The sequence below is a fragment of the Halichoeres trimaculatus genome, unplaced genomic scaffold, assembly GCF_033239565.1.
Source record: "Halichoeres trimaculatus isolate MK-OKI-2021-1 unplaced genomic scaffold, fHalTri1.1 fHalTri1_scaffold_19, whole genome shotgun sequence".
NCBI classification, from domain to species: Eukaryota; Metazoa; Chordata; class Actinopteri; order Labriformes; family Labridae; genus Halichoeres; species Halichoeres trimaculatus.
Window position 1 is genome coordinate 18,701,862 of NW_027437197.1, and position 17,340 is coordinate 18,719,201.

A 17,340-nucleotide genomic window follows, 5' to 3' on the forward strand; every position below is an offset into this window, starting at 1 on the left:
TAATGGAGTAAATGTAACTCGTTACTACCCACCTCTGAGCAAACGTTGTAGTAGCCAGCTATATGTTAGCCCGGTGCACGTATCTGTAAGCTAACGTGACAACAAGTAAACACTGTCAGTTTGTAAGTAGTTTAGTAGCTGTTGTTATTTAGCGCAGCTGACAGCCCGCTGCTCTGAGACATGTCTGTAATGTGTAACGTTAGTAAATCCTGGTTATGTCCTGCCAGTCATCTACCAATCAGAGCTAACGTAAACCTCACTCTTCATTTTATTGATAGACTCTCAGGTTTGAACAGACCACTGCAGAATAACTGCTGACTGTGGGTTGGAATGAACATTATCATCATTAACAGTTTAGCCCCTGGGTTAGCCTTTAGCTCTGGTTGTATCACTCTTCTTCTTCTGCTGTCCTTTTTCTGTCTGACAGTTTGGCTCCAGTGTCCACCATCACTACAAAATTAATCACAGAAATCAATTTCAGCAGAAAAACACAGATCTCTGTGTTTTATCTCTTCTCACTACTAAACTTTGTTAGCTGGCGTGGTGTTGTCATAGAGACCTAGAAGTGCTGTAAATCAATCTGGTCCTGGTCGACCCGATCAAGAAGCTAAGAAGTAGCAGTTTAAAATAACCCGTAACCAGCAATAATGGTGCTGATAATCTCATTTTAAAGTGCGGATTAAGATCAGGCATATATGTAGAAGGGAGACTTTTTTAAGATCGCTTTCAAACTCCTCACAGCTGCTTTAAACCCTGACTCTCAACACGTCTACAAGAGAGCAGGAGTCACATGAAACATGTCAAATTAAGTGTTTCCAAAACAAAAAGCTTTAAATTAAAGCTGTACAGTACATTTGGTGCACATTCTTTCGTATTTGCGTTAATACTCTTGTTAGACGACTGACCTGGAGTCTGTTATTGACAAGAAAGACAGAGATTGTGTAAGAGCTGATATTGGCGCTGCAGGGACTTTAGCCTTGTTCTCTCTGGGGATGTGGAGGAGTGAGGTACAGTTACATAAGAGTGAAAAGAAATACACAGCTTATATATCTGCTCTATACAGCCGTGATTACGAGGTCAGGATGTTCTGAGCTCAGATATTTAATACCAACAGCTCACACAGGGAGAATTAAAAGCTTTAATTTACCACTTGTACATCAACAGCTTTATATGTACATTTCTCTTTTTGTGTGTGTGAACAGGGCAGGGAGCATCAAATTACAACAATTCAACATGCAGTTAAAGGTTGATCAACAACACAACTCCAAACTCTACTATCACACAAACATCTTCTGCTTCTTGACCACTTAAATGTCTGAACTCGTTAACATGTTGTTAAATTTTCCTGTTTAAACATCTCTCTAATGTACAGTACAGCAGTCTGACTGATGCATACTAATTCCAAAGATTAAGCCAAACTGTAAAACTGTCCCTTTAAGAGTGTAAGAGAAACGCTTCAGTAGTGGGAAAGCAAATAATCCCACTCTCTCCACACTTTGTATTCCTTTGGTGTTCTGTTAAAACACCTAAAGCCTGACTAAATATCACCAGCATTAACCAAATCAGCCCATCCTGTTATCATACCTTTGTTGCCAAAATACCCATTACACAATGAGTCATTCATCACACTCTGAACCCTGCTATTCACACTGTTGTTGGGGGAAAGTGCTCTCTGCAGAAGCACGCAGAGATAAAGCACCACTCAGGTCTTTTAATTACGCCTCATGACCATTTATCTTTTCATATAGCGCAACCTTTCTTTACAGAAGGACTTGATTCCCACGCAGATGGATTTTGGTAACCAAGGGTGAGATTAATGGCTCTACTTTCCTTTTTACTGCCTTTAGATGTGAGTGTCCACAAAATTATAATCAAGTATTTAATGTGAAAGCTGTATTTATACTTCAGAACCATCTTTGGGAGCAACAGGAAACTTAATCCCATAATTTCAGTGTGAGAAGACGCACTTCTGGAAGGGTTTTTGTAAAGGTTGTGTCGTGCAGCGTGGGTTTGAATAATGACAGCCGTTATGTGAACACCGCACGTCATTGAACCACTGAGTCACTGTTATTTTCAGCCTTCTGTGTCTGACATTTTCACACTGCACTTTAAGCATGCATCAATCAAAAGAGGTGGTTCAGTGAGCAGAAGTGTCTCTGTTTAAAACGATCTTTGAGGAAATGCTGCAGCTCTTACAAACCGGGAAATAATTACCGCTTTTATTTCTTTGAAAAAAAAAGAACGAAATCACACAGAATGATAAATCCTTAATTCAAAGCCATTGTGACTACAGCTCTACACTTTAATGTGTCTGTGCATTGTACAGAGTGTGCACTGCCCTCTCTGTGTGAATATCAAACTGTGATAGCAGCCCACCATACATCACTGTCACACCACAGACTGCTCCAGGTAATCTATTTGTCCCGGTAAAATATGGTCTCATTTGTTCCAGTTTTCCTGCAAGCACAGCGAAAAAAAGGAGCCATTTGAGGCACATCTTATGTATATGTGATATTTTGTGGTATTTGTGTCGGCTGAAAGCAAGATGCTTCTCTTTTTCTTTGAAATGGATTTTATTTGCTTTATTTTAAACCATTTCTTTTTCTTTCCATTTTTTTTATTTCCCTGTGCAAAAACATAACCTATTCCCTCTAAAAACTCAGCAGAATAAAACTTTTAAAGAAAATTTATCATATTTTGTGCATAAAAGCATAAATACTACTCAAAACCTGTCACTGTGTAAGTTATCATTTTATGGCTTCTATGTATGACTTTCTTCATTCTTTAAAAAGCATTGAAGGGCAAAGAAAAGGGTTTTATATTGTTGTTGTTGTTTTGCAGACTACATTTCTCATGAGCCCCTACACCTACTGCACCATAGACTGTATATAGAGTGGACAACTGGGCTCCACCATTTGCCATTGTACAGTTTTGAAGCCAAAATACCCACGTTACAGGCGCAGCCATTGTAGCAGTTACACCCAGAGTCTGCGCAGTAGAGACTGTGAGGGATTCTGGGAGAATCTGAGTGGCGCTGGGTGACAAAAACAAATACATATTTTTTTTCGAAGACTTATCACTTCTTGACTCTACCTCCCTACGCATTTTACGATCCCCGAAAAAAATACACGGGAAGGACAACCGTCAATCATCATCAGACGTTACGTAAAGCCTCATTTTTAACCTCTTATAATAATGAAAATGAAACTTTTCAGAAAAAAAGAGGACTTGAATACAAGACAACCAAATGATATCTTCAAACCACCACAGCATTCGGACGTAAGAAACATTTCTACGAGGTGTATTAATTTTGTAAAGTTTGACCACAGCTCATCTGGAATGGCTGGAGAGCCAGATTTTTTAACCTATACTGCAGCCAGCCACCACGGGAAGCAGTATTTGTGGCGACCTCACTTTGAACCGAGCAAGAGGACGTCTACTTTTTTTTACAGTCTATGTACTGCACCTATTGGGGATGTAACTCTTAACAAAGTGTACATTTGTAATGGAAGCAAATTCATAAGTTGAAATCTTTTTTATATATAAATTTTCTTTTTTTAAGACAAGTTTCTGGATGCAAAGTGATGATGTGTAGCTACTGAAAGGTTAGCTTACATAAAGTGATTCAACATGCAGAATTCTACTTCCCATGTAATGGTTTGGAGACACAGAAAAAGGGATAACCCAAACCAAAATATTTATTAATCAAAATCCAAAAGAATCCAAACCGACCCAAACAACAACAACAAAAAATCTATCTATCTATCTATCCATCTATCTATCTATCTATCTATCTATCTATCTATCTATCTATCTATCTATCTATCTATCTATCTATCTATCTATCTATCTATCTATCTATCTATCTATCTAGACTAGAAGACTTGCCCTGTCTTACTGTGTAGGTCATAAAGAGGCAGCAATGTAAGGATGATGCAAAGTCAAAGACAGTTGAAAATTTCTGATAGTGCCTTTAATTTTAAAGTGAAGCTAAACTTAACTTTGCTTACATCCAGTTGGACCTTTCTGAAAAGTTATATAGAAGTACATGTGTATTTATTTCTGGAAACAGTTTGAGTAATGTGAATGAAAGTTTTAAATGTTATTGAGTTTGGACTTTTCAAACAGTGCCCCAATTCTACAGGAATTTGCAAATATTTACATTTCCCTTTTCCCAAGTAAAGTTGCTTCTTTCTCAAGATATTTGATGAAATCAGAATGTCCTGCAGTGATCAAACACATTTCGTTGCACATATCTGAACTTTTGTTCTTACATCATAAATCATCACTTCTTAATTTGTCCCAGCTTCATGCACAAAGTGTCTCAGAGCAAGACACTGAACTCAAAGTTGTTCCCGCTGTTGATCTGCAGTGTGTGAATGTGAATGAATGAGATTAGACAACACTGATAGCAGCCTCTGTGAGCCACCAGTGTGTAAATGTGGTGTGAGTGAGTTCGTGTGACTCAAAAGTGCTTTTAGAGGTCAGACAAACTAGAAAGGCGCTATATAACAACAAGTCCATTTACCATTAACAACTATCATCCATGCTGTCTCTCACTGTCATCATGCCTTCATTTCCCCTTTTGTAACCTTATATAACTTTGTGACTTACAGCTTTACTCATGGATGAGCTTTAAGACCACTGCATCAGTCAGACTGACACTTGTTTTATTTATTTATTTATTTTTGTTTGCACTGCACATGGATTATCAAGTGTATTTTTTTTCATAATTACGCCTAAATAAACTTTCTCACAGGAGTCTGAGATATAAGTGCTCTGAGAGGTCACAGTCTGATGATGTGAGAGAGTTCTGCGGTCCTCTTAATGGATCTTTATGATGTTCTGGGTCAGCAGTGCATTAGAGGAACATTTCCTTACGCAACATCCTCTTACCGCAGAAATGTTCAGAATAACTTCTACAGCTTAACGGCCTGAAGAGTGGGGGGTGGGTGGGTTAAGTAAAGATTTTGAAAGTTTTATGCTAGTTTTTGGGTGGAATCAGATTAAAAAACGTGCCTAGATCTTGTTTCTGGCTGAAGCCAAACATCCCGGCTGCAGACAGATGGACATCACAGGGCTGTAAAAGACACTGAAGTGTTTACATCTGATCCATCTCTGGACATGTTTGGGAAACAAATCAATCAGTGTCAATTAGCGCTGCATTCAAAGCCAGCCACATCCTGAGAGTCAGGGGCTCCTTCTGCACTTAACAGCAGGCAATGCAATTACGCTGCAAAACCCAGCAAAGTGCACTGGGCTCTGGGAGGATGAACTGGTGCATATAAAAGCTTCTCTCCCTCTTTTATCTGAAGCTCTCTCAGGTGCTGAGACTTCTCCCTGAGCATCCCTCTGTTTCACAGCTTTCATGTGCTGATCTGTAACACAGTTTGGGATATCATTCTACATAAGTGCATTGATCTCATCTTCAAAGCATTTTTTCTTTTAAATTCCTGCTTCCCTCATTGATTTCTGGGAAAGAGAGTGTGTGCAGTCACTTCCTCTCCTGCTGTCCTCTGTATAGAGGTGGGAACGCTGCACTTTCAGTCTGAATCCAACTCAGAGACGTGGGAGTTTAATCACATTTGACTCGCAGTGTGAATAACAGAAGCAAGTTGCGATTCCTCTCTCCCACATCGATGCTATATTTGATTCTTCATTTGCATACGCACAACACAGCGCTTATGTGAGTGTGAAGCCTCCAGGAAATGAACATTCAGACAAAGAGTGCGAAGAAAGAAAATGAGCTCCCAGCTTTGTGATCACATGCCAGAAACAGACATGTGTTGTTTTAATTCTTTATTGCATATTTTAACATAATGTGAGGAGCTGGTTCATCTGCTGCTGCCAGGAAATATTGATAAAAGATATAAATTATTGAACCAGATCACAAATTTGGTGTTTACACCTCCTTTAAAGAAGATGTTTAGGATGTTTCTGGTTGCCCTTTAAGAAAGAAAAGTTATTTTATGTAACATACTTTGGAGCCAATCTGATTTGCTTTACATAATGCATAAGAAGCATGTGTGAACAGCAGAAAATGAGCATTTGCATGTGATTTGAGTCTGTTGTAAGGATGAAAAATTGGTTTAAATTACAGAGCAGTTTCATCATCATGTGGATGGATTCTTGTAGTGTTACAAACACAACTCCAGACGACACAGGACTACTTTTTCAGACACTGTGCACCACTTTTCAAGCCTTATTCATCTTAATTCTGAGTCCAAATGATAAAAATCAAATTTGTTTTATTGGTTTTAAAGCAGGGTTATCTTTTTTTTCCAGGAACACCTTAATCTTCATCATTTCATCTTTACTTCTCTGTAAACCCCAGTTCTCGTGCCACAGAATGAGTTTAATTCATCATATTGAAAAGCAGCACCATCACTTTGTTTTACAGCGTGCATCAGTATCAGTGATCTCATCCCTTGCTTGCGTGCTCGCCTCTTTTGTGTCTCTGCTCCCTGTGATCCCAGTCATGACCCGTTTCTGTGGCAACCCGTTTTTGAAAATAGCTCCCCTCTAACGGCTCCACTGCTGTCGCAAACTGCGCAGGCAGCAGCAGCAGCCCACTCCTGATGCATGACTCATTCATTGCTCATTATCATCCCACTCTCATTTCATCCTCCCCTCATATCCGAAGGAGATGGTAGTGTGGGGGGCGGGGATGCAGGATACTATAAAGCTGGTGTTTCCTCGCTGTGATTGGCTGGTGGGGAATCCATTTAATCCGCAGCTACTACTACAGGGTCCTCCCCCACTCTTCTTGTACTCCTCCTCCTCGCTCTGCCCGCCCTGACAGCATCCACACACAACAGAGTGTGTGTGTCTGTTCCAGGGAGAATATCAGCTCTGCACAGGGAGGAGAGGATTAGCTCCAGCACTCAGCTCATCTGCATACACGTTCCCAGAGAAGCACATGAGCACCCAGTGCTGCTCCTCTTTTGTATAAAACCTGGCACTGCTATCACAGAGGCTCCACTTGATCTACTGTCACTGCTGAGAGAGGATTTAAAAGGGACCACTGTTGTTTTTCTCTGCTTTTTTATGACTTCCTCATCTCATTCTTAAATTTTTAAACATTTGGCTGCAAAGTTTTTGGGACAATGAGAGTAACATCTTTTGATTCCGACTTGCCTTGAGCATCAAAGGGTTTTCCTGTCATTTTTGAGGACTTTCCCCCTTCTGAGGTTTGGTTTGGGACACCGCAGCACCAGGATGCCATCTAGAGAGTCCTACGAGGTTCACAAAGAAGAGAAGTCCCTGGTGCAAAAGGCCAAGCGGGAGGCCAATCAGGAGGATATTCTGGCTGCAGCTCTGGGGATGAGGATGGGGCCACAGAAACCTCCAGCCACTTTCTGGCAGCCACTTAAACTCTTCGCCTATTCACAGCTCACCTCACTGGTGCGCAGAGCTTCACTGAAGGAGAGTGAGCGGACGCCCAGATCTGATAAAGTCCACAACTTCAAGGTAAGAGCTTAACAACTCGGGTCATTTTTCCCCTCTTTTCGAAATTAGTGCTTTAATTTCATCATGTGTGGCCTGAGGGCTGAAGTGGGAAATGAAAAGAGGAGGAGGAGGAGGAGTAGAGGGGATGAAAAACAGAGCCGTCCAGTGAGCTTTTATCAAAAGAGAATCTGTTGGGTGGTCTGTGGAGTGCTGCTGTTAGTTTGAGCAGCAGATGGAGAGATTAGGCGGATGGAGAGGGGAAACAGTGGAGGAGTGTTTCCCTGTTTGGCTCTGGCTCACTCTGCTAGTTTGGCTGCTTAATGATGGAGAGCAGCAGGTGAAAAATGAGCTTCAGGGCCTTTAAACTGATGATGCTGATGAAACTCTTTCTGCTGTCGTTTTGCCTATGGGCTGCTGAATATTGCATTTTAACCACCGACTGTAGAAGAAGATGTGTACAGAGTCCTTGAAGCGGATCCCACATGATAACATAAAGGTTGAGTGATTTCATAGTAAAGAAACATACACAAACATGTGGCTGCTACAGTAAGCCTTTCAGACGCTGTGGGGTTCAGTTTTTTAATTAAAATACAGTTTGACCCATTTTCAAAACCCCAGGCTTTCAGATAAATTAATCCTGGCGTACGGGCTTCTACAAATGGCTTCTCTCATGTATTAACAGGAAGTATGTATCACAAACAATAAAACAATGGTTTACATCATAATATGAGTCAAAAACAGCTTCATTCGATGGACTAAACAATGTCTCGCAGACAAATTTAATCCTGTTACAAATTCCCAAATGTTTTTATACAGGTTTATACAATGAAACCAAAGAAGATAGTCAATATTTATTATTGTATGACGTGTAAAATTATAAAAACCTTGGATACTTTTAAATCTAAAACTAACACCAGTTTCCTCCTCTAGCATCTAGTGTGTGATTGATGATTTAAAAGCAAAAGCCCAAACAAGACCATAAAAACTCCTGGTTGTAAACAACCTGCAGACTGGATACAACTTCCTGTATGTTTTCTGCTGTAAACATGATCAGTACCCTCATGTGGCTCCCCTTCAGCAGCCATAATGTGACTCCTGTGCCTCCTCCTGCTCCCAGCGGCCTCTCTGATTGGCTGAGCTGTTGTTACCTGGTGCAGCGAGCAGGGAATCCCTTTCCTGTCCCCATAACGAATCTCCCTGACGACTCGCACCTTTTTCACCCTCGGTGAAAGTGTCAAACCCACGCTGTGACACCATGGCTGCAGCTGTCACAGCATGGATGTGTTTTTGAACAACAATCCTCCTCCTCCACACACACACACACACACACACACACACACACACGATCCTCCTCCTACACCTCATTTGAGATGGCAGCACCCTAAGACTCCCTGCTGTTCTCTGTGCCTCTTTTTGTGGTGTCACTAACCCTTTATCACTAATATGAGTCTCTCTCTGTCTGATGCAGGTCCACACCTTCAGGGGGCCGCACTGGTGTGAACACTGTGCCAGCTTCATGTGGGGACTGATGGCTCAGGGGGTCAAATGTGCAGGTACAACTTGTTCAGACTTTCTCTTATATAAATCACATACGAGGTGAGCATCTGTGAATATGCTGCTTAGTTTTTTTTTGTGCATCTGGAGTTGGATTATGACAGTTTAATCCACAATCCCAGTAACAGTAGTTTGTGGATTAAAGGGTTGTATAACACATAGAAATAAGGGCTCTAAAGCAATGATGTAACGACCATTTGACACCGTTTTTAATACTTCGTTTATGACCTCTTTTTCTTCCTGACGTTCTGTGTGAACAGATTAATAACGGTAAGCAAGAAGAGGAGAGAGTTTCAGAACAATCATATAAACAAAACACAAATCTTTCCTAATCTTTTTTGAGGAATTATGATAAGCGTTTTCATTTTTAAGCCCAGGGTTTGTTTCTTTTTTTATTTCAACAGAAACAAAGGTCTTCTATGTTTCCAGCCTCATGATTTTAATGGATGAACTCTTTCTGCGTGCATGCAACAATCAGCTCAAGAAGCAAAAATGATGTCTTCCAGGCTCACTCATACATTTTCCTCCACAGCTTTTTTGCATACAAGGCGTCAGTCATTTGACAGCGAGGTAACTGTTTCTGTCAATTTCTCTTTTTTTGTCCAAATCTCTGATTAGATTTCTGTTTTGGCTGCAGCTGCTGTCAGAAATCCTTCCACATCCCAGCGATAATACAGCCTGTGTGTGCGCCTATGATGTTTTATTGATGAAACAAAGTGTGTCACACAAAACTGCGCGAGCTCTGACATCAATTATTAATGTCTTGATTTTGAAAGCTGACAACAATAGAAAGAAAAGGCAACATAATGTCTGGAGCCAATCTTTATAAACTCTTATCCCCGTCATTCCTTCAGACTCGACCGCAGCCAGCAGAATGTAGGGCAGAGAAGTCTCACATGATGCTCACATTTGCATACCCCAAAAAAAGAAGGAAAATCTCCTCCCACCCCCTCCACCCCCTTTTTTTTCTTTTTGTATGTGTGAACTGGTTTTGGCTGAGAGCCAGGAAGCCAGCCTCTGCTTGAGCTTGTTGTGCCACATTTCCTCATCAGAGTACGCCCCCCCCCCACAGCCTCGTCCCATCATGCCCCATGAAGGAAAACAAAGCTGGCATGTCTCTTTAATGAGGAGCGGAGCTGGGAGCGTGGGGAAAGAGCTCCATTTCCACACACATTAAAATTCAGCAGCTTCAGCCGAGGAGCTGGGTCAAGCAGCTCAACCCCTCTTTAACTGGAAATACTTGGTGGTAAAACTTCACCATCTAACAAATGCAAGAGCTGCTTTTTTTGTGTGTTTTTTTAAATCCAGCAAAGAGAAACTGGTTTGAACTGGAAACTCCGCTGATGATAAGACATTAACATCCTCAGAGCTCTTTAGACAAACTGATGTGCCGCCTCCTCACCACAAAAACAGAGAGCTCATGATGCTCCAGAGCCACATCCCTTGTCTCCAGGATCCTGATGGTCCCACGGGCCCCTTTCTCACCCTCACCCGTCCCACTGGGACCTCACTGGGACCTCACAGGGACACCAGGAGCTCAGCAGCAGACCTGTGTGTGATGACAGGCCCTGCTCTATTTCACCGCCTGTCTCATATCCTTAAGAGAATCATCTCTTAAAGTAATTACATTTCTGCATCAATGCATAGAAAAGCGGGCGGGGTGAATTTCTCCGGGGACCCATATTAATCTAAATAACGTCTGAGGGCCCACAGAAGCATGGTTTCCCCGCTTCTGGGGGTATTTTTATTTAGTATTCATAGAAGTAACAGCTCTTATGAGGGATAGGGATGTTATTTTGTATGTTTTTGGATTTAAAGGCACATGGCTTTGTCCAAAAAAAAGAAGAAACCCCCTCAGAACTTGGAGACTGCTCAAAAGATCTAAGAGCTTGAAGAGCTGCCCCATTTTAGTCTGGGAAAGTAGGTCTAGTGTAGCCCGCAGCGCCTCGATTGCTGCTTCCTCAGCCATTGTGTGCGAGCTTTGGATTTGGAGGAGAATGGAGCACACAGCAGCTCTGACTCTCCCTCCTGCAGGCTACAGTGTTTTTTTCTCTGTTCCTCTAATTCCCTGCATGCGTCCTCTGTTACAAAGCTGAGCAGCAGTCCCCGCTCACCACGGGCTCCTCTGCTCCCCGACAAGGTGAATCCTGCCCTCAAACAGCTGTGCCCCAGGCCCTGTTTGCTGTGTTGGGATACTTACACTGACATGAGGACTAATACACAGTTTGAACACCCAGTGAGGATCGTCTACATCTGAAAATGTCATATGAAGAAAACTGAAAACCCAATTCCTCATAATTTTCTGACCGTAAAGCAGATTAAGCCTCTTTTAATGATCAAGAAACACATTTTTAAGCTATAAAGTAAAACCTTTCATACATTTCATGAAATATTAGGCACTAAATGTCTTGTCTTTTGTAAATCATGGCTCTTTAATCATTAAACATCCCTTTTAGAGGTGACTTTGAATCTATCCACAGCTGAAGGTGACTGTAGAGGACAGAGGAGCTCTCTGGTGACTGTGGGACATTTAGAGGCCAAATATTGATCGAGGGAATTAACCCATCACTTCAAGCCAAAACACACAGGAAACCAGCCAACCAATTCAAAATGAACCTGATGTTGATTGTGAATTTACATAATAGTCTTCAGTTTGTGGATATTACGACTCATCCACAGGAGATAATTCAGCTGGGGTTGAGTTTGGGTAGAAATAGTTCATTTTTGATGCCTACTCCTTTAATAGCAGGAGATGATCTAAACGTCTTGTTTGTGTTATTTTCCTGTAGATTGTGGTTTGAACGTCCACAAACAGTGCTCACCTCTGGTGCCCAACGACTGCAAACCGGATCTGCGACACATCCGTAAAGTGTACAGCTGTGACCTCACGACCCTGGTGAAGGCTTACAACACAGCGCGGCCCATGGTGGTGGACATGTGCATACGAGAGATCGAGTCCAGAGGTTCGTTCAGGAGCTGTAGGAGTGAATGTGTTGTACAATATTTTATGTGTTGGAAACTGAAACGAAGAAATTATGGAAGCAAAGTAGGGACCAGAATGATAAAAACCTGACAAGCAATAGAAAACTTAAAAGTGAGATTGATGAAACCTTCATGCAGTTAGAAATCCAAGGTGTCATTTTAGGTTTTCTCATAAAGAAGTTCATAATGAACTCAAAAAAGTCTGATTGAAATTATCGCTTATGTTGGTTGAAAATTCAAGTCTTTCATCCCTATTTATTTTCTTGAATTCAACCAATCAAACTGAGGAACTCTATTGTTTTTAAACATAGACTGTATATAGAGTGGAGTGACTCTGCCATCTACCATTGTACGGTTTTAAAGCCAAAATACCTCCGTCACATGTGCAGCCATTGGTAGCAATTGTATGGCCACAGTCTGCGCAGTAGAGACTATGAGGGATTGTGGGAGAATCTGAGTAGAGCCAGGAGAGTCTTATCTTTTCTTGACTCTACCTACAGACATATTTTACAATCCCTGGAAAAAACACACAAGAAAGGCAGCTGTCAATCATCATTAAACATAACCTAAAGCCTTGTTTTAAACCTCTTGTAACTAATGAAACCGAAACTTTTAAGAAAAAAAAGAGAACTTGAATACAAGACAGCCAAATGATATCTTCAAATCAACACAATAATCGGACGTGAGAAACATTTCTACAAGGTGTAATGATTTTTTAAAGTTTGACCACAGCCCATCTGGAATGACTGGAGAGCCGGATTTTTTGACCTATACTGCAGCCAGCCACCAGGGGGAGCAGTTTTTGTGGCGACCTCACTTTGAGCCAAACAAGATGACGTCCATTTTTTTTTTACAGCCTATGGTTTTAACCAAACATGCGAACATAACAAAATTTGATCAAATGAATCTGAGCAGCACAGATTATTAAACCCCTAATCTTCTGTCCAATAAACAAACAAGGCTTTGTTGTGTAAAAGACTCTCAATATGTAAATAAGGGATTAACTAACCTCATTCAGGGGGTTAAAATGCAAACACAGACTTCTACACCTTTGTCTTCAAAAATATGCATAAATAACAATATAATAATACAGTATTAATTCAGTATTAATTCAGTTTTAAGGAAAAAGTATTCTTGAGCTGAGTTTTTTCTTTGGTGCAGAACTGAGATGAATGTCAACATGTGTCTCACAAAACATTCACTCTGGATGTGATTCTAAAATCCAGTTTTTCAACTTTACAACCTTTGTCCTAATGTGTATGTCTTTTAGTTTTTATAGAGAGCGTTGTGTTCAAACCCTGATTACAGCACTAACCGAGTTAATGATTTCTGATGACCGAGAGGAGTGATGAGTGTGCGCCTGGTGATTGTTGGTGTGTAATGAGGAATACATTACTCTGTTTCCTGCTGCCTTATTTGATTGCATTTCAGTTAAATCATTCAGCCTTGTAGGAAACTCATTGCTCCCTCATTGTGTGCCCTCTAAAACACGTCTGTGGCTAACTTTGATTTATGTCTTTATTATTTTGCCCGGTGATGCAGAAAACTATTTGCATCTGCCCATGTTGTTGCGTTGTGTGTCATTGTGGGACATTTTCTCCTTAATTTCTTATGCATATTTAAGAGCGTTTAATGGTGTTTTCTAAATCACCCAGGGCGATGCATGCAGGTGAATTTTTCTACATTACTCTTGACAGCCGTGACGATGCCTGAAAGGTTGTTTATTTCCTGTTTGTTCCTCAAGGACTGAAGTCTGAAGGCCTCTACAGAATATCCGGATTCAGCGATTCTGTGGAGGAAGTCAAGACAGCGTTTGACAAAGGTATGTGTTCCTTTTTGTTCTGTGTGTTGTAACCGTTTTATGGACTCCTCTCCACTAGAGACAGTGAGTGACATTGCGTGCTTTCATATGTTTACATGGGACTCACATGCCATTTTAAATTAATGAAAAAGTGACACATTCGAGAAGGATTACAGCCCATCTGGGAGCGCAGATCCAATCCTGACAAGTCGCTCTCATGCAGTCTGGACAGACAGGGAGAGACCTCAGGGGATACTAACCATGGCTGTACTCTCACTGCCTTAAACACAGCCGCTGTGTAAAAAAAGCTCTTCGCTGTGTTGGGATTCAGTAGTAGACTTATTGAGAATGAGCCTGTCTTGGCCCAGTGCAGTGTGAATTTTAACTGTAAGAAAAAAGCCCGCAGCACTGGGCTAAACTCCGAGCCAGATCGGCATGTGGGAGATCATCCATGACAGAGTGTCATTCCAGCTCACAGCACTGTGATGTTCAGTCTGCCAACACAAGTAGGCCACGGCCTCTCCACAAAGCATGCAGAACTGAAGGAAAGTCAGACTTAAACAGGCCAGGCGGATGATAGCAGCTACTTTGCAAAATACAGAGCAGGTAAAGTTTGTTTAACACCCTCAGGAACAAAAATCACTTCAATCACTTTCTCCTTTTTTATTTTTTTAACACCTCTTCTTGTCTCTTATTTCACCACACAGATGGCGAGAAGACAGACATCTCAGTGAACGCCTATGAAGACATCAATATCATCACGGGTGCTCTGAAACTGTACCTGAGGGATTTGCCTGTTCCCATCATCTCGTACGACGCTTACCCGAGGTTCATTGAGGCTGCAAGTGAGTTGTGACTGAACAAATTAGTCACAAACACACAAACACACACCTGTTTCAGAGAGTATCCTGCTCCAGTTTAAGACTGTAAACATCCATGATTGCAGTTTATGGCCTCTGAATCTGGTGTTAACTTTGGTTCATGTGGAAATCACTTTGTGTGCATGACAATGTGAGCTGAGGAGTAGAAACATCTGTATGTACTGGAGTCTGTTTCAGTGTCTTCTAACAAATCTGAACAAAGCAAAAATCTTGTTGGAGCTGAAGTGTTTGGGGGTGTAGTGAGAGGCACTTTCTTACCTGTTGTTCACTTTCACATAATCAGCTGATTTCCTGTTTCAGCTCTTGCCTCTGATTTAAAAATGTGTTGTGATTGAAGAGTGGTAAAACCTCCTGTTTTTTTTCCAGCTTCTGTAGAAAATTAGAAAATGTAGCCTGAGAAATGAATCTTGTATGATACTGAAGTACTCAAAGTAGTGTTCTAATTAGAAAAACACAGCAGATAGAAGTAAGCGATGATATTATGCCCCCCCTAGATTTAAGATTCAAGATTTAAGAAGCTTTATTGTCATAATAACACGTTTACACTGCAAAAAAGTGAAATCTTATCAAGTGTTTTTGTCTCATATGAAGTACATATTGTCTTGTTATGCCTGATGTAGGCCACATTTAACTCACCAGTCCAGAAAAATATCTTGTTTCAAGTTGTTTAAAGACAAAAATGAGGTCTGAATTGCTTATAACAAGTAAAAGAAAATGTCTAATGAAACAAGAAAAAATTGCTCAAACATTTGCTTAAAACTAGATCAACGCCTTAGAACAAAAAACTTTTCTCTTGTTCCATTGGCAATTTTTTTTTGTAACAAGCAATTTAGGCCTTTTTTGTCTTTAAACAACTTGAAACAAGACATTTTTCTGGACTGATCTGGTGAATGTGACTCATATCAAGTCTGAAAACAACATTGATTGAAAATGAGACAAAAACACTTGATAAAATTTCATTTTTCCCATTGTACACTTGGGAAGTACAAAATTTGACCCTTAAGTTCCTGTTTTTAAGCCCAATACATTTCTAAGAAAAACAATATAAAAACAGGGTAATAAGAAGAGATCTTAACTGCAAGTAAAAAACACAACATTTGACTAAACATTAGGCAGCCAAATTTAGCACTGCTAAGTACACGAGGTAACAGCCCACTTCCCTCTGTTTTCATGCAGAGCTCACCGATCCAGAGAAGAAACTAGAAGCTTTCCGTGAGGCTCTTGCTCTGCTGCCGCCATCCCACAATGACACTTTGAAGTACCTCATGGCGCACTTAAAAAGGTGAGTCATGCAGTCAGACTACAAGTGAAATTTTCTTTTTGGTTTGTGTTTCCTTTTTATTCAATTATATCGTCCATTTTTGATGATTCATTCAAAGTTCCAGGAGCTTGTAGCCATTCACTGTTTGACCTCCAGGGAGCAGCTTGAGTCTCTAGCATCTTCATCTTTCTCTTTGCAAAAATCAGAGGAAATGTGTATGAAGTAGGAAAAATGTCCCAGAAAGTTATAACTTTTGTGTATTAAAGATCAAGAATGACAGAAATGTCCAGTAAACATCCCAAAATGAACCCAGAAGATATTTCATAGCAAATTTATTCATGCCCCTCCTCTGCAAAGCTGCAATTTTTATGTTTTCTAGATGTTCATCATTTTTCTAACTCCAAACACTGACTTTCAGGGTGACACAGAATGAAGAAACTAACCTAATGAACGCAGAGAACCTCGCCATCATTTTCGGTCCCACCCTCATGCGCGCTCCAAACCTGGACGCCATGACAGCACTGAACGACATCCGCTACCAGCGGCAGGTGGTGGAGCTGCTCATTAAAAAGGAAGACGTGCTCTTCTGAACACAGATCAGGACTTTATAGCACAGCTGTCTAATCAATCTTTGTGTAAAGACTTGAACGACTGTTTGTCTGACATTTATTGTTACATTTTTTTAAATGCCCTGCGTATGGACTAGTGCTGCCCTAACATCTCTCCTCCCCTGTGTTGGGTGTGGGCGATGAACTTCACACTTGTGCGTACTCTATGTCTCCCCATTTTTGTCGGGGGATTTCCAGAAGCTGACAGGCCAGCCTGCATGGAGCGAGGTCTTTGTTGCTTTGTAGTGGTAACCCAGCATGTGTTCAGATCGTGTAGCGCTGTGATCTTTGCTTTTTTTGTCTGTTCTCTACTAGCTGTAGTTCACATTCCCAGCAGCCTGCTGTGCAGTTTTTTTTTCTTTCTGTGAAACTTTGTATAGCTGGATGTAAAAATAAGCTACTGATTTTTCTGGGGTACTTTTTATGATGCCTTTCTGATGTATTTTTTTATCTCTTCAACTGTTTCTATGTAACCTGAAGTAGTTGAATGAGCCTTTCCTGTTAATGTGTACACTGGTGCATCTGCTTGTCCTTAACATTTTTATTGTTAAACAGCAATATTTGTGAGTTTAATTTTGTACTGTAATGTTTTGTACACACCTTGTGCATGAGTACTTTAATTTATTAAACCTTTCTCTGGCTACAAAGTGCTTTAAGTGATATGAATTATTTAATATGTTATAAACAGTACGTAAAAATCCATCTTTGACTGATTTTATGGATAAATGATCACAAGTCTCACATCTAGAGGTGGATAAACGGATGCTGACGGATTTGCTTCTATTGAAGCTAGTTTGGTTAGCA

At 40.8% G+C, this 17,340-nt stretch overlaps 1 protein-coding gene across 1 annotated transcript; it reads left to right on the top strand.

The window, feature by feature from the left end:
- The first annotated feature begins 6,781 nt into the window (after window positions 1-6,781).
- chn1 (chimerin 1) lies at window positions 6,782-17,166 on the top strand. Its single transcript, XM_074695564.1, has 7 exons — window positions 6,782-7,470; window positions 8,918-9,002; window positions 11,793-11,966; window positions 13,730-13,807; window positions 14,494-14,631; window positions 15,844-15,949; window positions 16,347-17,166. Exons 1-7 carry the CDS (start codon window positions 7,219-7,221, stop codon window positions 16,516-16,518), a joined length of 1,005 nt encoding a protein of 334 aa, XP_074551665.1. The 5' UTR covers window positions 6,782-7,218; the 3' UTR covers window positions 16,519-17,166.
- The last annotated feature ends 174 nt before the right edge of the window (window positions 17,167-17,340 follow it).

What these genes read in the sequence shown, in the direction of transcription:
- chn1 (XM_074695564.1), top strand. Translation starts at nt 7,219, where the DNA reads ATGCCATCTAGAGAGTCCTACGAGGTTCACAAAGAAGAGAAGTCCCTG. An exon ending in TCAGGGGGTCAAATGTGCAG is followed by an intron (nt 9,003 to 11,792) that starts GTACAACTTGTT and finishes ATTTTCCTGTAG; the next exon opens with ATTGTGGTTTGAACGTCCAC. An exon ending in CAAGACAGCGTTTGACAAAG is followed by an intron (nt 13,808 to 14,493) that starts GTATGTGTTCCT and finishes TTCACCACACAG; the next exon opens with ATGGCGAGAAGACAGACATC.